The sequence below is a fragment of the Euphorbia lathyris genome, chromosome 1 (genome assembly GCF_963576675.1).
Source record: "Euphorbia lathyris chromosome 1, ddEupLath1.1, whole genome shotgun sequence".
Classification (NCBI taxonomy): Eukaryota; Viridiplantae; Streptophyta; class Magnoliopsida; order Malpighiales; family Euphorbiaceae; genus Euphorbia; species Euphorbia lathyris.
The window spans coordinates 93,608,129-93,635,942 of NC_088910.1; the positions used below are offsets into that span (position 1 = coordinate 93,608,129).

General features: G+C 34.9%; 1 protein-coding gene across 11 annotated transcripts; it reads right to left on the reverse strand.

The window, feature by feature from the left end:
• Positions 1-1,417: 1,417 nt before the first annotated feature.
• LOC136207075 (uncharacterized) lies at positions 1,418-26,442 on the reverse strand. Of its 11 annotated transcripts, none has more exons than XM_065998399.1 (17): positions 25,774-26,442; positions 24,404-25,036; positions 22,341-22,776; positions 20,948-21,599; positions 20,134-20,429; positions 19,823-20,046; positions 14,613-14,853; positions 12,729-13,851; positions 11,883-12,010; positions 9,696-9,791; positions 8,326-8,449; positions 8,121-8,193; positions 7,381-7,461; positions 5,539-5,672; positions 4,479-4,731; positions 3,042-3,105; positions 1,418-2,131 (listed from the first exon to the last, which is right to left on the reverse strand). In XM_065998399.1, exons 11-17 carry the CDS (start codon positions 8,412-8,414, stop codon positions 1,728-1,730), a joined length of 1,098 nt encoding a protein of 365 aa, XP_065854471.1. In that variant the 5' UTR covers positions 8,415-8,449; positions 9,696-9,791; positions 11,883-12,010; positions 12,729-13,851; positions 14,613-14,853; positions 19,823-20,046; positions 20,134-20,429; positions 20,948-21,599; positions 22,341-22,776; positions 24,404-25,036; positions 25,774-26,442; the 3' UTR covers positions 1,418-1,727. The 11 variants fall into 11 exon arrangements, with proteins under 11 accessions (XP_065854471.1, XP_065854455.1, XP_065854466.1 ...); XM_065998383.1 differs by having other exon boundaries at positions 24,404-25,195; XM_065998394.1 differs by having other exon boundaries at positions 12,729-13,016; positions 13,127-13,851; positions 24,404-26,442.
• Positions 26,443-27,814: the final 1,372 nt, after the last annotated feature.

Here is a 27,814-nt window from a genome sequence, read left to right on the forward strand (position 1 = left end):
TAGTAAATGCCAATGTAATCAAACTTCTCGACGCAGGTATCATCTATCCTATCTCCGATAATCAGTAGGTAAGCTCGGTTCAATGCATCCCTAAAAAGGGGGCACAACAGTAACGGAAAATGACTAAGGGGAAGTAATCCTCACGAGAAAAGTAACAGGGTGGCGAGTGTGCATAGATTATAGAAAACTTAACGAAGCCATCCGGAAAGATCATTTTCCTCTACCGTTCATTGACCAAATGTTGGAAAGAATGGCAGGGCACAAATTATTTTACGCATTAGATGGCTTGTCCGGTTATATGCAAATTCTCGTTGATCCCTTGGATCAAGAAAAAACGACATTCACATGTCCATATGAGACGTTTGCATATACACGGATACCATTCGAGTTATGTAACACCCTCGCCACCTTCCAACGGTGCATGACGACCATATTCTCAAAGATGATTGAGGACTTCATGGAATTCTTTACGGATGGTTTTTCTGTCTTGGGGTCATCCTTTGAAACATGTTTGAACAATCTGGACAGAGTACTTCAACGTTGTTTAAATGTCAATTCATGGTCCAAGATTGTATAGTTTTAGGACATAAGGTGTCCGGGGAGGGGATTGCGGTCAATCCGACCAAAATCGAGGTAATCGAAAAATTACTTCCACCAATTAATGTTAAAAAATCCGAAGCTTTTTGAGTTGATGCGGGTTTTTATCGGAGGTTCATTTATTCTCCACGTTCACCGCACCAAATAATGTACATGTGGAACAACTGTGGACCTCAGGATCCAGATGCCTTCTCTATGCGGGGAGCGCCCACTAGAACACTCTGACGCCCAAGTTAGTTTAAGTAGAGAGAGAAATAAAAAAAATGCGTGTGAGCATTCAAACCTGTTCATTGGGCATTGTATGCTCCTTTATAGGCGAAGCCAATGCCGAAGTGGACCTGGAGCTAATGTGGAGTGAAATTAGTCTTGACCTAGCATATATACCTAATCAAAAAGTAAATGCATACAAGTGATATATTATTTGATTGAACGTATATATTACACTGAGAGTATAATATAATTTCTTTTTAAAAGCACGTTTATACTACAAGTGTCAGTAAAGATTTACACTTGGGATAAAATTATCTTTTTGAACTACAAAACTATGTCATCTAATCTTAATCCACCAATCAAATATAGAAATGGTTACTTTTAAAAAATATACATACTATTCTCTTATTCTACTCCTTAATAATACCATTTTATTCTATTCTCTGTCATCATAAACAAAACGGTACTGAGAGTAATACACTAGGTCAATAAACGAGGAATGCATACTAGGGTGATGTTAAAAAATGATACTACTTCATAAAAGACGAGTGATGTTGAAAAATGATGTTTCCAAATAACATCAATTGATTTGAACATGCTAATACGCAAGCTTGAGCGCAAAATGCATCAACAAGGTTGAGCCTTTTATCAATTTATAAACCTTTAGTTCCTGAATCAGAATCTGCATATGAACTTCAACAATTTGGGCAAATGTAACAACAAAGATCGAATCGACATTACAAACATAAAACACAATGTTAAAGTACCCAACAAAAACCAATCATAGTACAGAACACTTCTTACCATTTCCTCCCAGCTGTTGGAGTGAGAGCTAAACAAAATTTAGAACGTATAAGAAGTACACAGCTAAACGGAATTGCATCAGAATGAGCAGGGTCTCAAGATGGCATGGTCCTATTTCACCTCGAATAATATTGGTAGTGGTATGAATAAGTTCCGTATCTTGGAGGGTAACTTGATGCTGGAGGACTGAATACGGAATTGACCCCTGGAGGCCCTTCGTCAATGGAATCCCTAGATGCTCTTTGTTCATGGTGATGCCGTCTGTTCATAGATTCCGAAGATTGATCTGCTCTGTTGTGCGACCGCTTTCTATAAGGATCGAAACTTGAAGGCCCGGCTGCCCATGCTCTTTCATCAGCATTTTCAGGTATTGGTGCATTTATTCCTGGAAATTCAACTGCCATTTTCTTTGGTAGCTCAGGACATTCTGTTTCAATTATTTCCCCATCTTCCTCTTCTTCCTTGGCATCTTCATCGGCAAAAATTGTGATCCCCGATGGTTGATCCTTGCCTTCTGTATCTAAAATATCAAGGGTAAAAAGGTGGCATCATGGCTCAGAAAATAACAGAATCCACAAGTATAAGCTTCAGCAAAATCATTTGCTCTAATCGACTGCAATGAAGCAATCCTCATTATTAGCAATGCCCATGAACTCGTTAACCGGTCCACAAGTCCAGTTCATAAGTAGCAAATATTGACTTCCGCAATTAAATTATGTATATAATTTATTCTACACGGTATTTCAACAATTTTACCATGAAAGAAAAACATATGCATATATTAAAGCACAAAATATCTTTATCATACATAACATTGAAAATCTTTATATAAATCCAACAAAAAATCTAAACACAAATAAAAGAAAAAGATCAGAAGAGAAGGGATGATAGGGAAAGATTAATTGAATCAAGAGAAAGAATAAAAGGAAACAGCAATCAGAACCAGATACCTGGAACATATCATCTACAAATATCATTGATGTGTAAATTTCAATAGAAGCTGTAAGGTTTCTTGAATACACATATCATCTACATTAAGCTCGATTATTATTTTCTTTGAGGAAATGAGTGTTCCTTGTATTATTTTGGATGTAAATCGGTGCTTTGTATGCACTTGTATTAGCCCATTTTCAGAAGTCTAAAATAAAGAAATGTGAAAATAACACACTATTTCCGAAAACCAATGCATAGGTCACAATCTAAATATTCATCACACAACCAGCGTTCACTAAAAGAAACTGGATATTGAATCCATGGTGCAACCATATACAACAAGAACAGTTATGCAATGGTGCTCAAGTACCTAATTTCTGCAACTCCAAAACAGGGACCACTTGTAGAAGAAAAATAATAGCATGGTAAAAAAAACTGCAAAATTAAATATATATCTAAGACTAAGAAATCAGATGCAAGTTAAATATATCAATTACCTAAATATCCTGGTGGATATCCCAGTTCTCGCATTCTGTTAAGCCAAGGAGGTGGATCGAGCTCCTGTATAAGATAACAAAGTACAGTAATCTCAACAACGATATCCATCTTCCAAATAAAATGAAGTTATCTAAAGTTGCCTCGTATTAGGGTCAATGCTGGCAACTAAGCTCATAAAGTTACATCACTAGCACAGTGTCAACTTGAAACAGTCAATCAAATACCTGATTTCAGTAACAAAATTGAGATAATGTCCATCTTTCAAGCAAGCAACTGGGAACCATATATGAGATAGAAGCCTAAAGCATGATTTACCTCCACTTTTTTAAGGACAATTCGCTTTGATGGAAACTGGGGTTCATTAAGATGTTTTTCTCACAGAAATGAAAATGAACTTTTATTTCTTATGGGCTCTAATCTAGCATTTGTGCTTGTCGATTTTAGGACAGACTGAATCATGCTGCTCACCAGAAAAGCATCACAAGTTAAAGAGAAAGACAAAAGATGACACCCTACCACAGTGCAAAAAAATGCTTCATAGCTCCTACTGAAAAGATATGAAGAAAAATATGACCACAGCACCAAATAAAAATGATTCATAACGCGAAAATCATACTGGAAATATATTACAGATACAAATCCATGGTAGTAGCTTTTCAAAAGTTGCAGTTTGATGTTGAAAGGACACTTCTGATTCTCTGATCAGCTAAAGAACATATATATCATTCATGTTTAGTAATTTTGGATGCACTCCACCAAAACTATTCCTTTTTACCTATTCGTCAGTTTATACGGCCTGAAGAGATAAAAGCTACGAGAAATGGAACATATAAGCAAATGAGAGAGGTTCAGACTTCAAGATAATATATGCATTACATTTATAACACGTGGTTTCAATCAATCATAACATAGATACTACCAAATCCAAATGGAAGATGGTCTTTGTCATGGAACCAATTGAACTAAAAGCTTAAGCTGATAATTAAAGGCCCACTTCATATTAATATCTGACAGTCTTCATCAATACTAAAACTACAAGAAGAGCTTCATATTCTTTGCTCTAGTCTATATGTACAGACTTTTAATGGGTAATCAAAGCTAAAAAGATAATTAACTCTTTGATATAGGTTAAAAACATGCCCATCTAACTGATACTCATGATTGCATTTGCCTTGGATAAACATTGTCATCATCTAGCCTTTACATAGAAGAACCCATTATTGATTTTGTATAAGTTTTGAATAAACCTTGTGTAGCATTCAGGTAATTTCCCCTTTACCATCCTACTTTTTTATTTTTTGTTAGAAGATACAACAATGAATCAGCACTTAGTTCATTGTAAGTTTGGATCCAGCAGAAGTAATTAAAGAACTAAATATCTCTATAATAGGAAACTAGACCTCTTAATTTAATCATTTAATTATATAAGCTCTTACCCCAAGACCCAAAACTCGCCTTGTTTCAGTGTCAAGAGCACCTGGCTTTAATCCATCATATTTCCCACCAGAAGAATTATGATAATAACGAGTTGCATTGCCAGAGCCAGCATTATGATTCTTTCTGAACTTGTGTTGTTTCCTAGCCTGACTAACAGCTACATTGTCACGAGGCTTAGGACACTCCTTCAAAGAATGGCTGTAAGAGCCACAGTTGAAACAACGAGCAGCCTCGCCCACTATCTCCAGGCCTCTATAAGGGGGAAAAAAAAGAATGTAAGAGATCCAAGGTCCTCCAACATTAGAAATACACAAGCAGAATAGGGAAATAAGTTTGCTATAAAAGCCAGAATAATGAGCCCGGCAAATAAATTAAATTGGATTGAATAAAATCAAATTAGATCAAACTAAACCTGCAGAAATAAGAAAAAACAATGAATAAAAGAATAACAATTCAGGGGACTTGAGGTACGTAAATTTTCACCATAAACTTGATTCATCACATGTAAATAATTCATGAGTGGATTATCATGTGAAGTAATCTGAATAATCTGCAAATGCCAATATAGGAACTGGTCTGATGGACAGAAAAGACTCCATTGATCTTTGCTCAGGCCTGTCTTTGTTAGCCTAGCAATCTTGAGTCTATCCACCAAGTAATTTAAACTATTCAACTGCATGATCAATCACATCCGTCACAACGATAGTACATATACATATCAATATCCTTTGGATTTAGGTATTCACTTTCCCACAGACAATATGACAAATGTCCAGAAATGTAAAATATGTGCAAAAAAAATCTCGAAGACTAAGCAAGGTCATTTGGTTTGGTGATAAATTTGCATGCATAAATGTAAATATTCATTCTAAGGTAATTTTACTTCACTGTCTAACTATATTCAATTAGGTGATCCTCTAATCATTGCTATATGGTATCATATATACAATACTACTATATTGTCAAATTCCAAGTAATTTGAACCAAGACAAGCCGTACCTCAGAAACCAGATCCTGAAATAGTACATCTGTGATGATATCAAAGATAAAAGAATTTACCCTTCAACATTACTTGGAGCATCTGCTGAAGTCAAACCTAAGGCAAATTCACGATCATAAAGAGGCACAGAGACACTCTCTGGTGGAAGATCACTGCTCTCCAATTTCTTAGTTTGATTCTCTATCCAAAAGGACTGCAAATAAAAATAACACTTTCAGGACAAGATAGACATTATATAAAATGTAGGACTCACAGTTGACTTAATTTTTATTTTCTTTATTAGAAAAATGAATGAGTGAAGAAAAATTTCAACAAATTCAGCAACTAACAGAATATCATTGCTTCACAGAGCAATGGATAGGCCAATGCACCTGGACATTAAAGAGTGGTATAAAGAGGTTAAGGTCCCAACTCCTTTTTCTAAGTACAAGGTGCTTGAGAAATGTAAACCAGGATCACACCCCCATGAGAAAACGAGGAATGAATCTGATAGACTGGGGTTATTAGAATAAAGCATAAATTAGGAATTAGAAGGACACGTGGCTTGTTGGAGAGGAGAGAAGTTTGGGTTATATATATGTGAGGGTCTAGTTAGTGGGATCAGCTTTTTAGAAATTAGTCTTTTGGGTCTCAGCTTAGGCTTGAGAAGGAGCTTTGCCAAGTGGGAGCAGAAGTTGTTCTGTTCATTTATCTTTCTAAGTTTGTGTTCGCTTGAATTGTTCTCTATCAGAATCCTACAACAAAAAATCAAATAAAGTTGGAACATGAATTCTAAAAGAGCTAAAGTGTGCCAACGATTATCCAATCACAGCATAGTCAGATGACATCTCCAAACAAACATGAGATAAGGGTTTCACAATATCCACAAGGGCATTCTGATCCAAAATGATGTGTTGGCATTTCTCTTTATGCAATTAACAATCTCATGATAGGTTTTTAGTCTTAGGCTTATTCAGAATGAGCCATGCACATTTATGTTAATAGCACATAATGAAAAGAATTTTCAAGATAACCAAATTTTTTGGAGCACCCGGAAGGTTAAGACTTCAAACCCATTGTAAGTCTGTAATTTTAACAATGTATTCATCGTTCAATATAACACTTAAGCTATCATTCTTTTCCCAAGTGTTTAGTGCATCAAAGGACTCAATGTTACATCTACCATTAGATATGTGTATATGTATGCATGTGAAGACTCAAACACATCTCCAATATTTCCATAATCCATCCTTTACTATTTACATCATGTGAACGACTGGTTAACATCCAACTGCGCCATCACTCTTTCAGCTTCACCTCCTCTTAAGAAAGTATCTAACTATGGATTCCTCCTAAGAGCCATCACATAAATATCCATAGATCTCAGTCGGATCAAGTACCAGAAGAAACGAAAGGTACTTCAATAATGAAACTTCATGAACATTTAGATATATGCATATTAACATTATGTCTGAAAGATTATCTTTCAGAACAAACCACTTAGAGAACATTTAAATTTACAGAAGACTACATAATTAAGCATCGTCCAATTGCAAAAGGGAAAAAGAGACGCACTTAACCTAATTGGTTTTGATAGATAGTTTAAAGTTAAATATATTGAGAATGACTAGTCTATAATTACATTATTTTTTTTTTCGAACAAGTAGTTTGAAGCCAGAAGAACTATAAGAACCCCTCAAAATTGAGGAAATGAACTGACGTTCAATAAGTGGCACTCTTATGAATTGAATAATTGAATAAAATAAATTTAATAGTCTAATATAACTTTTAATATGTAACATTTTAAATTATTATACAACATTTAAAATAGTTAATGCTAAATTTGATATTTTCTTGAAATTCATACGAACATCTTACTCAAAACATTATTCAAGCAATACCAGAAAAATAAGCAAACTTACCACTGAAGAGGATTTTTCCATGCCAACCCTTAGAGCAGGAAAGTACGTTTCTTCACCAGATTCTAGCACTTCGTTTGGGTCCTGAAAAATTAAAATAAATGGTTCAGACCAGTTCATTATAAATTACATACTCACAGCACAAGTAAATAGCAATAATTTGTCTGCATTATATATACAATATCTACATCATGTAGGAACACCTCAACAACTTAGAAATGCACACATGAACCGAACCAGGAAACAAGAGCAAGGAGCAGCTAGCAATTACGTAAACATGGGATCAGTTTTGCTAATTCAAGTATCGGGACTACTATGCAATGTGCATGTGCATGACTGCCTATTTGATTCATCAGTTTTTAAGGAAGACAGACATTTAAATAATGAAGATGCAAAAACATCTTCCAACAATATTTACTAAGTGGCTCACATCTCTTCCACATCCCCCATTTTATGGAGAAATAGATAGGTCTCTCATGCAATTTTCTTAGGTACCATTTTTCTGCTGAAACCATTGAGAATTAAGAGTTCCTCATGCATCCCTGCAACGGCCAAAGCTATGAGCATTCCTAAGAATGGATTTAAAACCCTCATATGCAGGAATGGGACAAATTTTATACTATGAAAAAAGAAGAAAATGTTGAAATGATGCTTTCAATTTGCCTCGCACTGCACATGGCTTATCAACTTATGAAAAGAACCAATAAAAAGGAAAATTTCAACCACAATTTCAAGAGATTTACTTGAGAAGAACTGTGTTGTGCATGCCACTCTGACCATTGTAGTAACAACTCTTCCAACTTCCGTTTGCTAGCTCTGCATAAAACAAAGGATTAAACCAATTAAAAAAAAAAACAAGGTATTCCAAGAACAATAACAGCTGTAAACAATCAGAGAAGAAACCAAAAAACAGCTCTAAATTTTTTGAATAATTACTTTCATCCTGACCTTGTTAAGGAGTTATATTTGACATGCACTGAAGGTTGCTTTCCATCATATGTAATCCTTGGCCGCTTAACACCAGAAACATCTTTCATATTGAATTGTGGAAAGCACAAGAATTATCCAAAACCTATGTGCATATGAAGGTAGATTTGTGGATTAAATACTGGCAGCCATTCACTACTCTTGCAAACTAATTTCTATTTTAGGTACTGTCTTAATTTCGAGGAATAAAAGATACCGTCTCTTATGTTGCAATTAACCTACATGTGATCAATCCAAATCATATGAGCAGAACAAAAAAAAAATCAACTATCACCCCAAAATGAAGTAAAAATTGTCATGATGAACTTAGCTTTTCCATTAATCACACATCATAATCTGGTAGAATGAACCTACTCTCTACAACTTTGATGCAAAAATACATAACCAGACATCAATATTTGAATACAAACTCTATAACCATATGAAGCTCATTCAAGGGGAAATGTGCAAGTTTAAACTCCCACCCTCAAATTCTACAGCCATTAAAACTCCAAGCCATCCTTTCAAATTAAGAAATAAACTACATGAAATTTACCCTTTATCTTCATAAATACTGGCAATGACTCTTCATCATGTGCTTATGCAACCAATAAGTAATCAATCCATTGCTTAAATAAATAAACTATAACATAATGAAAATAGTAGATAGTGTAATTCAATAATATAAACAATTAACAAAGAATGAAAAAATGACATTTCACCTCAACCAAGGCAACTAGTAATTGCTTCATTGTATTTCACCTTCTAAACGTCCATGTGTGTAAGTGCACACAGCAAATTAGGTCAAAAAAAGAAAAGAGCCAAACCGTATCAAGATAAATGAATTTTCATTTCCCAAACTGCCAAATGCTCAAAAAGAAATTTCCATTTATGGATCGTCCCTTGACCCCACTAGCGAAAACTATTAGCTAATAGCCAAAGGAACCCCTTAAATTTACCTTTTCATTCTACTAATTGCCCCTAAATTGAAGGAGCTTGATTCGAGTTCTTTTCTTTATTCAACAAGAAAGAATTACACTGGTCACCGAAACTTATTCGCAACTACATATAATTTATCACCAATGCAAATATAGATGTGATAACTGATCCACTACGCCATATAACGATTTGGCATTACCATAAACATATACCTCAATAAATGAAAATAATACAATTCAACTAAGAAAGCAAATACCTACAATCGAGTTGAAGGGAAACTGAAAAAGAAAAATAGTAATGATTTAATTTCTTCTTATGTATAGCCTAGGTTTCTCAGCAACCATAGGGGTACAAGAGAGACAGAAGAAAAACCGGGGCAACAAAAACTAGGGTTTTAGAAGTGAGGGTTTTACCTGAGGTTGTCTGTATAAATGTGAAACCCACAAAGCAGAAGCTAAATCGACCTCTGGATCTGGCTAGCTGAGAGAAGAGGATGAGTTTTCTTTTTTCTGCTTATTTGAAATGATATGGCAACAATGATCAGATGGTCCACGGCATATACTCATTCAATTTTTATTTTTCCTACTTTTAAGATTCAGTCTATTGTAAGTTTTTTTTTAGAATTTATCCTACATTTGGGTATTTTTAAATGATTAATAAATATATTAATTTTAGTAACCGACTATTTATTATGGTAACAATTAAGTATTTAAAACTAACTTTAATTAGTGCAACCGACTATTTATTACAGTAACGGTTTCTATTTAAAAATAACTTTAATTAGTGTAACCGACTATTTATTACAGTAATGGTTTGTATTTAAAACTAACTTTAAAGTATGTATAATTGAAATATTATCATGCAAAAGTGGATTTTTCATGCACCTAACTTTTCTTACGATAATTATCAAAAGAAAAAAAGAAAAACTTTTCTTAGGTTAGGCTTCCCCTCCTGCCAAAAATCATAGCCGCCAAAAAAAACTCCAATTTCTTTCTTTAACGTTTTGCACAACTTACTCTCCTGCCAAACATCACAGCCGCCAAAAACCGCTTCTAATCTATTCTTAAAAAAGGGTAATGAGGCAGGTGAAATTATGGCGTCGGCAGGAGTTCCTATTGGTGACTGTACCTCAGTGGAGGAGGCGGAGCTTCAAACAATACTTGAAGGGTTGCTACTTGCAAGGGATTGTAGTTTTAACGATATCATAGTTGAATCTGAAGCACAAATTGTAGTGCAAGCTCTATAGAAAGATGATTTCCTGAAGTCCTATCTCCTTATGTTCATAAATGGAGCTCTACTTTCCATAGTTGTACTTTCTCTTTTGTGCATAGAGAAGGTAATAGAATAGCCTACTCCCTTGCTGTGTGGGCAGTTGATATAAATGAACTGTTGATGGAGGATTGCCCTGCCCCAATTTGGCATCTTGTATGTAACGATATCAGACTCGCTATTCATTAACCTAAGGTTACTGATTAAAAAAGGCGATTTCAGCGATGTCGCACCCATATTTGTATCGGGTTCCAGATTCGCCTGAGAGAGTTAGGGAGAGAGAAAATAACTATGCTTCTCCCATCTGAATGCGTCGCTCGGATGGTCCGATGAACCAAGTGCCAAGGACAAGTCTATCTGTTCATGCGGTTGACTAGGTGGTTGATTCATGTGATGGCGTGGAAAGTGCGTGGTCTTCCTCTGAAAAAGACTGAGTCATCGAATTCGGTGCTTGTAGGTTATGCTGCGCTTACCACCAAGCGTTGCTGTACGACGTTGTGGTCGTCATCCTTATCCTTCGCATCCGGGTGGTCCGTTGTGCGTGGATCCGCAGAGACCGCAAAGCATTGTTTTTAGAGTTCCACGAGCGAGGACTAATTGGATGCATTCTGATGGATTCAAACCATGGGGTGACACATGAAGAGAAAGCATGTATGTAGCATAGGCAGAATGGTCATAATACAGACGAGTGCCGCGATTGGAGGGAGATGTATCAACTCTTAACGGATGATGGTGTGATTCCGAATCCTGATGCTGAGTAGCTGATTGTATTTTTAGAGTCTCATTAATTTTAACTTTTTGTGATTTTGTTTTGTTGCAGAGTCTTGTAAGAAAGTTTCGTTTAGGATTGATGTCCTAGTGAATGTTCGTATGTTGTATCTGTGCATGCTATGGGAAGCTTATATCGATGCACGGTTGTACGACTCTTTATTCGTATGTATTTGTGAGAAAATGTAATTTGCATGAAGCTGCTTGATTGCTTGTGATGGTAGGAGAGACCCTGATTAGTTATATGGGAACTTTCGATGGTTATGATAAGGGATTGTGAGATTTAATCGTGACAATTTTAGATTGTTTGATTTACTTGTAACAATATGGGATTGTTAGGCTTAATTGTAACAATATATATATATATATAGGAAAATAATCTATTATTTATTTGATGATTTTGAACTAATATGATTGTGAGATATGAACTAAGGCGAATGGTTGAGCACTCTATTCCTAAATTGTGTATTATCTTGACAAATCATATAAATGTGGGAGTATATGATATCATATATGTTTGTAATAATCATATTTTATATTTTATGAGAAGTTAAACCTCACACCTTTGATCTATATGGAAATCCATCCGGGTAATTGCCATTGCGAAAAATCCCCAAAAACCGCTCCTTCACTTTCAACTGTTTGTTAACAAATAAAACCACTCTGACACAAGATCTTCCGCTCCACGCACCTAGCCAGAAAAGAACATTATATATAAAAACAAGTTTTTCAATTTTCAAAACCCAGCAGGTTTACTCTCCTCTCTAGGCTATAAAGGGTTAAATGCACAAACGGTTGTCAAACTTATATCAAAATTTCACTGTTGTCAAATACGATCAATCAATCCCAGCTAGAAAAGTCAGGATTCTTTTATTTTAGTGCCATTGAAATCATAAGCTCTGCATTTCACCCAATGAAAAACTGAAAAGTTTGTTATAAATGTCATCTCTCACACCAACCGTATCAAATTAGTTAGACTTTCATGTTGTCTATAAGTCAATCATATTAGACAATATTTCTAAAACAGACAAGTTGTTCTATCTACAGTAACAAAATCCGTCTTACCCAACCCAAAATTATGTTTTAATTTTTTTATTGTGTATTTGTTCTATTTCAATTGTGAGAAATTAAAATTAAGATTCATAAACTCGATAGTGGTCTGTTTTCGGCCTCTTATTGGCCAGAATTTGGAGTTCATAACTTTAATGGCACTACAATATTTGCATAAGCTTGATAACTGTCTTCTGTACACCCACACCATACCATAAAGATGGATTTGCCATTTTATTTATTTTGATGCTTCTCTATATTGGTTCTGCTTTATGGACATAAAATCCACAACAATGTAAACATGTTCATCTACGCATGTAACTGAAATTAAAGAAATTCAATTTGAGTCAGTGTCTAACCTCATTTGGGTTCTTTCCAATAAAATTTGCTTATCTTCTTTCTCTTGCTGCAGATGCGGAAAGTCTCCCTTTATGTAGTCACTGAGCAACATCCTCCACAAATCTTTTGCAAAGAAAACATGAGCTTTTGGTGATAATGTCATGTTTTCCCCCGTGTCTAATCTCTTCCAAGCAAGATCTAGGTTAGACCTGACTAGTGTCACCTCCTCTTGGAAGCAATATCAAGCTCTATGGGGAGTATGTCAGTGGCATTAAACACTAATTCATTAGGCTTATCTTTAACAGCATCTGCAAACTCACAAAAAGTCCTATGGTCAATTTGCTCCAGACCAACATTTAGTTCTTTAGAAGGAGAAAATCTCTCAGCATTCAATTTATAAATATAATTATATAATCACCAGCATTTTCCTGATTGAAACTTTGAATTTGAGTAGATTTTGGCAGAAAATCAATTTCCCCATCCAAAACCTCAGGATGGAAGTCCTTCAGGATTAGAAGGTTGAACCACTACAGAAGCAAATTCGGAAGGGATGCTGTTTTCAGATGACAATAGACTACAGGACTTTTATGTCTTCAGATGCTTTGCAGAAGGCAACAATTTTTCTGAACAGTACGGACTGTTCAAATTTTTTGCAGGTGGTAACATATTTACTAAAGAGCAAGAACCAGACCACCGAGTGCAAGCTTTGCCACAATCTCCCGTGACACTATTGCAAAACTTCTCAAAACTTTGGCAAAATTTACTGGTATGACATTGATCTCGGATAGGACCGCAGATATTACAATCAGCCAGCAACAGCTATCAAAATGAAATAGAAGAGGAAAGATACGATACGACCACATATACACATTCGGTTATCACTGTTAAATGTTCAACGAACCATTCAACGTGGTTTCTGTGAAACTCTTGTGGCTGTTATAAGCACATAAGATCTTCTGTGCAACCGAAATCTGCAAATGTATACTTGTAGAAAAATGTGATGAACTTCCAGGAGCAACATAAACTCCATTAAATTTTGCTGATGCGAGCTGAGTACGCATAGGATCCATTTTTCCAGCTACTAGTGTTCTGTCATTGTAGATGAAAAAGCCATTGCAGCAAAGTTCTGATTATTTGCAAGACCTGTAAAAGCAACCAGAGTAAATTTCTTGAAAAAGTAGTAACTCGAAATGACAAGCCTCCAACAAAGAGTAAAGCAATAGCTCCATATGTGATGAGAAACATGATAGTATAGTAATTAGAACATTGTGTGCATGTCTCTCCATTCACATGAAAGCAAAAAAAAAAAAAAAAGTTACTGTGGTAGGAAGAAGAAAACATGCATGAATGCGCTTATATATCACGGTTCATTACTTCAAAGGCATATGAAAATATGTCTAGCTGAGACCAAATTTTGTTAATATTCACAACAAATATAGTACCTTCACACTATAAATTTAATACTGCTGTGAGAGTTCATAACAGATTTGCTACTAGTCTACTACCAAGAGCAATGTGGAAACCACTCCAACTTGTCTAGTTAATGTGGGAACGAGATTTTTTACTATCACTATATAAAACTTAAGGACATTAAGAAGATTATACCACAATCAACTGGGTTCTTCCGCAAATGTCAATAGTAATCATGATTGGCCTAGGAAACAAGAGATAGAGAAAACAAAACTTAAACAAACATTATACATTAGATTCATTAAGAAAGCACACAAACTTTTTTTTTAAATCCACAATAAACAAATGCAAAGCTTCAATCAATTGTCAATATTTGCAATTTAGTAATAGATTGACCATTATAGAGTTGCAATACATAAAGCTGATTAAAACAAATGACATTGTGAAAATTTCAAAATATTGGGAGCCTCTAGTCAACATCTAAATTGATTTACCCTGATGCTGAAAACGATCTTCCTCAGCAAGAGACAAAATTACATAGATAGTCACTTTTGGAAAAGCCATCACTGTTGGAATTTGAAGTAATGGTAGAACCCCTTTCAGAAAATGCAGCCCTTTCAGGAGAAAGAAGCATCTCATAAAAAACCTGCCTTGTGTGTGAATCAGTGTACAAACTTGGACCGGCTGGCATGCTCCCATTATCGAGTAATCCTTATAGAGTTGCAATACATAAAGCTGATTAAAACAAATGACATTGTGAAAATTTCAAAATATTGGGAGCCTCTAGTCAACATCTAAACTGATTTACCCTAATGCTGAGAACTATCTTCCTCAGCAAAAGACAAAATTACATAGATAGTCACTTTTGGAAAAGAATGATCTTTTATCAAAAGCTCCAAATTCAGAAAAGCCATCTCTGTTGGAATTTGAAGTAATGGTAGAACCCCTTTCAGGAGAAAGAAGCATCTCATAAGAAACCTGCCTTGTGTGCGAATCAGTGTACAAACTTGGACCGGCTGGCATGCTCCCATTATCGAGTAATCCTTTGAGAAGCAAAATATAAATACAAGAATGTAAGAAGAGATGAGAGTAAAAGATAAAAATAATTCAGTTGAAAAAGTTAAATGGCTCGCCTTTTACGAAGCTAAATTGATCACTATAACCATGAGTCAAAGTTGGCATCACTTCGCAGGTGGATCCAGTGTAACTAGACATTAGTTGCTTGCAATTAACGTCAACCATCTTCCTTCGGATTAAATTTCTATTGACTCCTACTAAAAAAAGTCATAACACAAAAGAAATAAATGTTTGACATATGCTTTAATGAACCTTCAACTGAACAATTTCCGGTCTCCAACCCCCTTTTTAATTTACATTCTTTTCAATTCCGCCTATAAGGTATTTTCATCTTTTTCTCCTTTCTTGCAATTTTATAATTATAGATTTCTATTCTATTGATTTGTATGATGAATTAGATATTAGAATTGTAGGTTCTTGATCATTAAGATTTGATTATTAGATATTTATTTGTTAGGGTGATGACTCTTATTCTCAGTTACCTTGTGAAAAATAAGCTTCGAAAAAAGAAACCCAATCCATAAAAAATTTAACAGAACTATTAATTTATCATCAAAATTGGTTGAGATTTCATCAATATATATTAGGGAATAAATGTTATTAAATAATACGTTAGAATAAAAACTAATAGTTTAGATAGATGAAAGATAAAAATGTTACTAAATATAGTCAAAGGTTGTTGGTCAAACTAACAGTACAAGGAGACATGTGAGTCGTAATGAAATTTTTTTGTAATTGATACTTTAATAGTTTAATCTCTTCAAAATGGGACCTTTTTCAACTAAAGCTTTGATTTTAAGTTTATTGGATAGTCCTAAATATATCCGACCAATCCGATTAGGACACATCATTGATAGGCTATAAGTAATGACATCTTTTCAACTATTGATAGGCTGTAAGTAAGAAATTATGATAAGTATTAGGGGACCATAATTGATAGGCTATAAGTAATGACATCTTTTCAACTATTGATAGGCTGTAAGTAAGAAATTACGATAAGTATTAGTGGACCATATAATACAACAATCCATTTTGACACTCCTACAAGCGTTCAATGTGGCCAAAATAAATAAGGAGGGCCAATATAAAAAATATGGTTTTGTAGATGGGCTAAATATTGCTTATACTTCTGTAAATAACAAGTTTGCCCTTTTCAAACCACTTAGGGGGCGTTTGGTTTGGGGGTTTCAGGAAAGGGGAGGCTTCATTCCCTTTGTTGGTGTTTGTTTTGCTAATTAAATGATTCCCTTTACCCTTTTTTAGTTTTGGGTTTACCCCTAACTCCTCTAACCCATTCCCCACTCCCCCCTAAGGTTTTCTATTCCCTTTCCCCTCTCTTTCTAACCTACACTCCTTATAAAATTCTACTTTACTCCCTATTTTAATTTTAATTTTTATTTTAGTCTCTATATTTTTTTATTTTTACATTTCTTTATCTTTGGATTAATTTCATTTTTGTTATATATTTTTAATTTTTTTACTCAAAAAATATTTTTTGACTAAATTTTACTTTTTTTATTTTTGTTTAATCCTTATATTTTTTTTATCACTAGATTAATTTCACTTTTGATCCTTATAATTATTTATTTTTACCTTTTTACCCTGAAAAATAATTTTGACCAAATTTTTTTCTTTTATCATATTATCCAGTTTTAATATTTATTTTTAATTATTTTAAAATAATTATTTTATTTTTAAATATAATATTTATGCATTTTCTTTGATTAATTTTAACTTTTATGAACTTTATATTATTATCAATAAGGGTAGCAAGTGAGTGACGTTTTGGATTGTTTGGGATTATATATGAAGTTATTTCACGTTTTATGGAAACTATAATAAAAGAGTTGAATTTTTTTTTTATTATATATGAAATTAAAAAAAATAGTTTTGATTCCCTATTTGAACCAAACATCCACAAAGGGAATATGGTGGAATTGCATTCCCTTTCCTAAACATATCCAAACACATAGGGGTATGAATGCTCATTCCTTTCCTTTCCTTTAGTTTCCCTTTCTTGATTCCTTTTCTCTTACCCATTGTGAACCAAACACCCCCTTAATCTATATATCCACTATCCAAGGGTGATTTTGGAAAATAAATGATGTCCTGTCATCGACTAAGCTAACAAGGGTCCAAATTTTAAACTACTTAAAGGAATAAATGATATTAATTATAAAAAAAGATTATTTATTAAATAAATAATTAATCTTTGGAGGGAGTTATGATTAAATATAAAGTATATAAGCTTGTAGTGTAGTAAGGTTTGTAATAGTATAGATCGCAAGATAGTTGACAGGTGACCTGCAAATGGGTGCTCAATAAGCCAATACGAACGAGTATGTTCGTGAGTGTCATGATGTGTCCTAATCAGATTGGCCGGATATATTTAGGAGTATTCAATAAACTTAAAAACAATTTTTTAGTCGAAAAGGGTCCCATTTTGAAGAGATTAAGCTAATAAAAATATCAATTACAAAAAAAAAAAAAAAAAAAAAAATTCATTACGACTCACACGTATCCTTATAATATTAGCTTAACCAACAACCATTGACTATATTTAGTAACATTTGTATCTTTCATCTATCTAAAATATTAGTTTTTATTCTAACATATTATTTAATAACATTTATTCCCCGATATATATTGATGAAATCTCAACCAATTTGATGGTAAATTAATAGTTTTCTTAAATTTTTTATGGATTGGGCTTCTGTCTCGAAGCTTATTTCTCCGAAGATAAGTGAGAATAAGAGTAATCACTCTATACACAAACAGATAAATATTTAATAATCAAATATCAAATCTTAATGATCATGAACCTACGATTCTAAAATCTAATTTATCTTACAAATCAATAGAATAGAAATCTATAATTATAAAATTGCAAGAAAGGAGAAAAAGATGAAAATACCTTAGGCGGAATTGAGAAGAATGTAAATTAAAAAGGGGGTTGGAGACCGAAAATTGTTCAGTTGAAGGTTCATTAAAGCATATTTCAAACATTTATTTCTTTTCTGTTATGACTCTTTTTTAGGAGGAGTCAATACAAATTTAATCCAAAGGAAGATGGTTGACGTTAATTGCAAGCAACTAATGTCTAGTTACACTGGATCCACCTGCGAAGTGATGCCAACTTTGACTCATGGTTATAGTGATCAATTTAGCTTCCTAAAAGATGAGCCATTGAACTTTTCAATGGGATTATTTTTATCTTTTACTCCCATCTCTTCTTACATTCTTGTATTTATATTTTGCTTCTCAAAGGATTACTTGATAATGGGAGCATGCCAGTTTGTCCAAGTTTGAACACTGATTCGCACACAAGACAGGTTTCTTATGAGATGCTTCTTTCTCCTAAAAGGGGTTTTCCCCTTACTAATCATTATTAGGATTGCATTAGATTTGAATTTCCCCTTACTAATTGTTTAGTTGAAGGTTCATTAAAGCATATTTCAAACAGTTATTTCTTTTGTGTTCTGACGAATGCAATCCTAATAATGATTTAGGTTTTTTTATCATAATAAATTGACCTGCTTGCAAAGTAATAGAATTTGTAGAGATTAGTTTAGAATAGAAATTTGTTTTATTATTTTTTATTTCAAAATTGATTTTATTTTTTCCTAGTGGTTCCAAATTCCAATAGAGTCTCCTAGTTTTCTTAAATTCCTTTTTAATTAGGCCAGATTCGATTTTGACTCCATTTAAGAAAAAAAATTATGTGCATGTTAACATGAATCGCCACAATCGGTGGATTCGGCTGATTCACCACCGATTCGGGCGATTCGTGACCAATTCACGTATGATTTCGAGTCATACCATATACACGCCTTGGAATCAAATGGAATTGACTCGAATCGTACGAGAACATTGCTATCAGGTCATTGTTCTCTTTCAATAGTGAGAAATTAAAATTAAGATTGACAAACTCGATAGTAGTCTGTTTTCGGACTCTTATTGGCCAGAATTTGGAGTTCTCTTTTTCTGACCTCAGTGAAATGTGCATAAGCTTGATAATTGTCTGTACATGTAAGGCACACCATACCATAAAGATGGATTTGCCATTTTATTTATTTTGACTCTTTTCTATATTAGTTCTGCTCTATGTTGCAGGATACGGAAACGGATAGCAGGAAATGTAATTTCTAAAAAATGTAGGAAACGGGAACATGTAAATATTAAAAATATAATTTAAAAAAACAAGAACGAAGAATGAGATGAAGATGAAGAAAGTCCAAGCTCGATCGACATTCAAGAGACAAGAATGATAGGAGAAAAAAATATAGGTAATTTATTTAAATTGAAGGATCCAAGGAAGGAATTATAAGTCAAATAGGAAACTCAATTTTCCTGACGGAATATGAATTGCAAAATAGAATGTTCGAATTTCCAGAACTTTAGTCGAAATAGGCAGAGGAAAATATTCAACAACTGAGAGACGTGTTTCATATTTTGGATAATTACGAAAACGTGCCCGAAAACATTTCGTATCAGAGTCCTAGAGTTTCCGTTTCCCACATCTGCCGGAAACGGTGAAACGCATGTCATGATGAGTTTCCGTGCATCACAGGTTCTGCTTTATGGACATAAAATCCACAACAATGTAAACATGGAGTCGGTGTCTAACCTCATTTGGGTTCTTTCCAATGAAATTTGATGTATCTTCTTTCTCTTGCTGCAGACATTGAGCGTCTTTGCTCTATGTAGTCACTGAGCAACGTCCTCGGCAAATCTTTTGCAAAGAAAACAGAAGCCTTTGGTGATAATGTCATGTTTTCCATATCCCTCTTATCGTTAAAGAGAGCACATATTTGATGTTGCCAGCTTTTACATTTGTCACACTGGAACCCACTGCATGAACACAAAAATAATGGAGAATGAGTGTCCTGTAACTTCCTACAACCAAGCAAAGCAAAACATATTGTTGCATTAGCTTACGGGTTCTTCAATTTTCTCGACCTTCTTCTCCTTCTCCAGCTTTACCTTGGGGATTGTAATCCCGTATAATGTGATACTTCTGCCTCGAGCTTTATAGCATGAGGTGCAAAAACAATGCCTCATACCATTTTCCTCTGAGGTGCTATAATAAATCACATTGCCGTTGATACGAGAGCCGCAAGATGAACAATATATCGGAATGGGGCCCATAATAGCTCATCTGCTGCACACAACTGGCATGTATTCTCATTGACGAACAACGGTATTCGTTTTTCGTCTTCTTCCTTTGATTTTCTCTGAAATAAAAATGCTGAAGCTTAATTAGAAGGCAAGCAAAAGCAACAGAATTAGAGCAACATTGGTGAAGTAACATATGAGGTGAATCATACATCATTCTATCATAATAGAAATTGTGCACACATCATGATAGAAAGGAGCAAAGACTGAACTGCAGTATGATGATGAGAAAATGAACGAATACTTAACAACAAAAATGAGCACACAAATTCATGCACTAGATATTGTATTAAAATTATTAGCAACCACTTAAATCATATCCAACAAATAGTATTCAAATACTAATAGACAAAAAAGATAACCAAAACTTTTAGAAATCCATTTCCTGTACGACCAAAACTTTTAAAAATCCATTTCCTGTAAATTTGTCTTGCAGCCCATATTTCCTATATAGTAATACACTAATGTATGCTGGCATAAATTGCAACAGAGAGAACAGAAAAAACAGCATTCACAAAAATTTTCTTATAGCTGCAGACTTTAATAACATATTAACCTAGAAGCAGTGTGCACTGACCTGACCAATACATTGCTGGAGACTTAATATATGGTCTTCTATTTCATCTGCCAAGAAACATTCAATCAAGGAGACACCCCTTGTTACAGGACTCTCTGGCTTTATCTTTTTTCCGTTTTTAGCCTCTATATCTGGCTTGGCACGGTCTAGGTTAGACCTGACTAGTGTCACCTCCTCTTGGAAGCAGTATCAAACTCTTTGGGGAGTATGTCAGTGGCAGTAAACCCTAATTCATTAAGCTTATCTTTAACAGCATCTGCTAACTCACAAAAACTACTATGGTCAACTTGCTCTGGACCAATATTTAGTTCTTTAGAAGCAGAAAATCTCGCAGCATTCAATCTACAAATATAATCGCCAGCATTTTCCTGATTGAAACTTTGATTTTCAGTAGATTTTGGTAGAAAATCATTGTCCCCCTCCAAAACCTCAGAATTAATAGTTATTGGAGATTCAGGAAACTGCATCAAGGATGGAGGTCCTTCAGGATTAGAAGGATGAACAACTAAAGAAGCCAATTCAGAAGCAATGCTGTTTTCAGATGACAATCGACTACAGGACTTTTCCAACTTCAGATTCTTTAGAGACGACAATAATTTTTCTGACCAGTACGGATTGTGCTTCAAACGTTTTGCAGGTGGTAGCATAGTTTCTGAAGAGCAAGAACCAGATCACAAGCTTTCGTCAGAAGAGGCAAACCCGATCAACAGGGACGTTGATCCTCTAAGTGGGGGAGAGTGTAAGGGGGGGAGTTTGGCCATAGGCAAACTCAACCCTAGTGGCAAGCTGTGTGGCGTATGGAGCTTACCAACGTACGCGGATGGGAGGACCCGAGTTGGTATAAGAAACACTATAGGGGGACAGGGACTACCCTGGCGTATGGATCTCCGCCGCCCCCGGGGTCAGTAATCGGTAAGTGATCCGCCCTAGTCTACTAGAGACTAGGAGAGTCGGGCATACGTCCTTCGGGAAGGAAGGCGGATGTCTCCGTAGGGTGGAACCCTACGGACATTATGGGGGCCGGTGAGTGCCCCATAGTGCGAGCTCATTCTAGGGCGAGGCTCGCCCCACAGAGAGACCCTTCCGGGACGGAATACCGACAGAGGCATTGACGGGACCCTTCGGTAGGAGTTGGCTGGCCGAGACTTGGGGAAGTCGAGGCGCCACACGGGGCTTAGGCCGGGCCTAGGATTACCCCCGTGACATTTGAGTGCAAGCACAGCCACAACCCCCAGTGACACTATTGTAGAACTTCTCAAAACATTGGCAAAATTTACTGGTATGACATTGATCTCGGACAGGACCACAGATATTACAATTAGCACAGCAACAGCTATCAAAATCTAATAGAAAAGGAAAGATATGGCCACATATACACATTTGGTTATCACACCTGTTAAATGCAAATGTTCGACAAAAGATTCAAGGCGGTTCCCTGTGAATTTTCTGGAGCAGGAACTATTGTAGAGCTTGAAAGAAATGAAGAACTTCCGGGAGCAACATAAGCTCCATTAGTTTTTGCTGATGGGAGCTGAGTATGCACAGGATCCAGTTTTCCAGCTACTGAACTGCAACATTCACTTAATCCACTAAAGAAATAAGGAGCTTCATCCATCAATGGCTTTTAAAATTGCTCAAAGAAAGGTTGTTGTTGCTTCTGTTCAAAAATATGGGGGATTTTAGTACAGAAATTCCAGGAAAATTAGAGTCACCCGAAACCATTTGGGGAGAATGTCCTGAAATCTGAAAGTTGGATCAGCAAACTCTGAATGTTCTGTCAAATGTATATGAAAAAGCCATTGCAGCAAAGTTCTGAGTACTTGCAACACCTGTAAAAGCGACCAGAATAAATTTCTTGACAAATTAGTAACTCGAAACGACAAGCCTCCAACAAAGAGTAAAGCAATAGCTCCATATGTGATGAGAAACATAATAGTAGAGTTACTAAGAGCATCTCCAAGAGACTCTTAGTCCACTCTCTAAAAATAATATAAACAATTGAAAATACATATCATCTCCAACAATACTCCTCATATTCACTCCTTATTTATCATTTTATCATTAAAATTATTAAGTATTGTTATATTTAACAATAGTGATAGGAGACAGACTCCTCAATAATAAATTATTAATAAAAAATAAAATAAGGAAGGGACTAGGAGTGGAGAGAGGCTCCTCAATAATAGAGAAAATGGAGAGACTCTTACTAATTTGAGGAGTTACTAAGCAGCAGTTGGAGTTTTTTTTAACTCTCCCTCCTCAAATTTTAACTTAAGAGCCCAACTAAGAGGCTGTTGGAGATGCTCTAAAACATTTTGTGCATCACATAAAATAAAAAAATAAAAAAAGTTACTGTGGTAGGAAGAAGAAAACATGCATGAATGCCGCTTATATATCACGGTTCATCACTTCAAAGGCATATGAAAATATGTCTACTCGACACTAAATTTTGTTAATATTCACAACAAATATAGTCCCTTCACACTATAAAATTAATACCGCTGTGAGATTTCATAACAGATTTGCTACTAGTCTACCACCAAGAGCAATGTGGAAACCATAATACATTATCAACCATAAGATTATGGTTGGTTATGCCATAATCACTATTCAAAACTAAAGAATATTAAGAAAATTAGTGAAGATTATACCACAATCAACTGGTAACTAACTACTCACTAATTTGGAACTAATATGGTTCTTCCGCAAATGTTGATAGTTATCCATTGGCCTAGCAAACAAGAGATAGAGAAAACAAAATTTAAATAAAAATTATACATTAGATTCTTAAGAAAGCACAAAGATTTTTTTTTTTTAAATCCACAATAAGCAAATGAAAAGCTTCAATCAATTGTCAATTAGTCAATATTTGCAATTTCAGTAATAGATTGACCATTATAGATTTGCAATGCATAAAGCTGGTTAAAACAAATCATACAAATGACATTGTGAAATTTTCAAAATATTGGGAGCCTCTAGTCAACATCTAAATTGATTTACCCTGATTAAACTGATGCTGAAAACTATCTTTTTCAGCAGAGACAAAATTACATAGATAGTTCTTTTCAAAAGCTCCAAATTCAGAAAAGCCATCACTGATGGAATTTGAAGTAATGGTAGCACCCCTTTCAGAAACTGCAGTTGCAGAACAACAAAATTGAGCACACAAATTCATGCACTAGATATTGACTTAAAATTATTAGCAAACACTTAAATCATATCCAACAAATAGTATTAAATTCTAATAGACAAAAATGATAACCAAAACTTTTAAGGATCCATTTCCTGTAAATTTGTCTTGCAGCCCATGTTTCCTATATAGTAATACACTGAAGTATGCTGGCATAAATTGCAACAGAGAGAAAAAAAAAACAGCATTCACAATATTTTTCTCATAGCAGCAGACTTTAATAACATATTAACCTAGAAGCAGTGCAGTAATGGTGATGCACTGACCTGAGCAATACATTGCTGGATACTTGATATATGGTCTTCTATTTTAATCTGCCAAGAAAAATTCAATCAAGGAGACACCTCTTTTTACAGGACTCTCTGGCTTTATCTTTTTCCCGTTTTCAGCCGCTATATCTGGCTTGGCAAGGTCTAGGTTAGACCTGACTAGTGTCACCTCCTCTTTGGAAGCAGTATCAAGCTCTTTGGGGAGTATGTCAGTGGTATTAAACCCTAATTCATTAGAATTATGATCTTTAACAGCATCTGCTAACTCACAAAAACTCCTATGGTCAACTTGCTCTGGACCAATATTTAGTTCTTTAGAAGAAGAAAATCTCGCAGCATTCAATCTACAAATATAATCACCAGCATTTTCCTGATTGAAACTTTGATTTTCAGTAGATTTTGGTATCAAGGATGGAGGTCCTTCAGGATTAGAAGGATGAACAACTAAAGAAGCCAATTCAGAAGCAATGCTGTTTTCAGATGACTTCTGAACAGTACGGACTGTGCTTCAAACGTTTTGCAGGTGGTAGCATATTTTCTGAAGAGCAAGAACCAGACCACCGAGTGCAAGCACAGCCACAATCCCCAATGACACTATTGTAGAACTTCTCAAAACTTTGGAAAAATTTACTGGTATGACATTGATCTCGGACAGGACCACAGATATTACAATTAGCATAGCAATAGCTGTCAAAATGTAATAGAAGAGAAAAGATACGACCACATATACACGTTTGGTTATCACACCTGTTAAATGCAAATCTACAACGAAAGATTCAAGGCGGTTCCCTGTGAAACTCAAATGTTAAATGCAAATGCAAATGTTTACAGATGGTTCAAGTTTGAACACTGATCTGCTTATATATCACAGTTCATCACTTCAATCAATTGTCAATTAGTCAATATTTGCAATTTAGTAATAGATTGATCATTATAGAGTTGCAATCTATAAAGCTGGTTAAAACAAATCATACAAATGATATTGTGATAATTTCAAAATATTAGGAGCCTCTAGTCAACATCTATGCTATGAATAGTTCACAGATGCAATAAAAGGCAAAAGTTATCAATTCACACAATGGTGACCATCAAATCCCGTATACCCATGTAAGAAATAGCAGCATGATAACTGTTTGTTCACTGGACATTATTATAGTCAAACTAAAACCAACTGTAAACGGCATCAACTGTAGACGGATTGGTATACAAAACAACACCAAACACCTCATCTGAACACATTGGCATTACAGCATATATAAACAAGCACATTTAAATACCAAAATTGGCAACACAGATTCCCATTATCGTCAATACAACAAAAATGACTGCGTAAAAATAATAGTAATAATAATAACAAAAATCCTTACATTCTCTTTGTAATCGCAAAAAAAAATCTTCCAAACCCATAACCGAAATCGTATTCACAAAAATCACCCAAATCGCGCAACCAGTCAACCACCGCCATCAACCCGCCAAAATTTCTCTCGCTCCATAGAATTTTGGCTTTTGGGTTTCCGAGATAAAAGTAATAAAAGAGGCCTATGGTTTTTTTGTGACAAGCGGTGGCTCCCTATTCTCTGGCATCCGACCAGCGGCGTTTGTATTAAGGAGGTGGAAGGACACTGATTCGTGTTTCAATTCTTCGATGAGGCGGGTCTCTTGAGGGTTTATGATACGGGACCTTAGTCTTTTGACAACAATACGTTTGTGCTCCAGCGCATGTTCAAAGGTGCGGTCCCAACAACGCTCCTTCTCTTTCATGTCCCTATGGCTGAGTGAGACAGTTGCGAAACATCTAGGGAATTTTGCGGGTGAGTTCCTGGAATACGATTCCATCAATAATTATAGCCTTTGGTACAATTATATGTATATTCATGTTAAGGTGGACGTTAGAATTGGCTTGAAGAAATGGAAGAAGATCAAGGCTAATGGGGGAACCAGTATTGCCTAGTACAGATATGAACGACTCACTTCTTTTGTTTTCTGTGTGTGAAATTGGATCATATGGAAAGCTATTGCAAATTGGATCTTGTTTGAGAGTGAGCTTTTTTTTTTTTTTTTTTTTTTTTTTTTTTTTTTTTTTTGGTGTTTGGAGTTTAATGGAGGTGAGAGTTAAAGGAGTAATGGAAAGGGAAGAAAATTGATGGAAAGGAAAGTTAACAAATAATTTTATTTGGGAGTTTAGAGCTTCTTCAACAGCCTCTTAAATTCAAAATTGAAGAGGGAGAATGAAAATTCATCTCCAACAGCCTCTCCATCCTCTCTGTTGATGAGAGCCTCTCCCCACTTAGTGCCTCCTAACTTTACTTTTTATTAATAATTTATTATTGATGTGTTTCTCTCCTCACACTATTGGTAATGTAATAATAAAAAATAATCTTAATAATAAAATAATAAATAAGGAGTGAATATAAGGAGCATTGTTGGAGATGATATATCTTAGTCACTCTTAAATCACTAAGAGTCAATTATTTATATTATTTTTAGAGAGCTCACTAAGAGTCTCTTAGAGATGCTCTTATAGGATGTAAATGAGATTAAATGTTTAACCTCGTTTGAGAGTTTAAATCTGAAGGGGAAGAAAGTTTAAATTTACTCTGCAGAGATAATAAATTTTAAAAAAGTTTACGTTACTCTCATTAACTCCCAATTTGGAGGTTAGAGTTTGGAGGTTAGAGGGAGTAAAGATTTAACCTCATTAACCTTCATTTACTCCCAAACAAGGTTAACTTAATATTTAACCTTCTATTACTTCCATTTACTCCCGTTAACCTCCTCCCAAACAAGGGCTTATTTTTTGAAAGTAAATGGAGGTTAACGAGGTTAAATGTTTACTTCCTCTAACCTCCAAACTCTAACCTCCAAATTGGGATTAATGTAAACTTTTTTAAAATTGATTGTCTCTTAGAGTAAATTTAACATTCCTTCCTCTCCATATTTGAACTCTCAAACAAGTTTAAACATTTAACCTTATTTACATCCTATAAACTTCCAAACAAGGTTAATTTTTAACTTTCATTTCATCACTTTACTTCCCTTTCCATTACCTCCTTTAACTCTCGCCTCCATTAACCTCATTTAACTCTCACCTCCATTAACCTCTAAATTCTCAAACAAAGGCTTAGAGATAGTGATAAGACGACGCTGAAATGGGAGTGGGGAGTGTGGTTAAAGGCTTCGATGCGTAACACCAATGAGGGCAGCCTCGACCGGTGGCCAAGGAACCCGAAAGAAATGGAGCTCAATATGATATCTAGGGATACTATGACTGAATCTACGGGCAAACCGCAAGACAACAAGGGATGTTTGGTTAGATATTTGGACTATGGAATAGGAATAGAAATGAATTGTTTCATATTTGGTTAAACAAATATACCTTGAGAATCCCATTAGTCCCATTATGAAAAT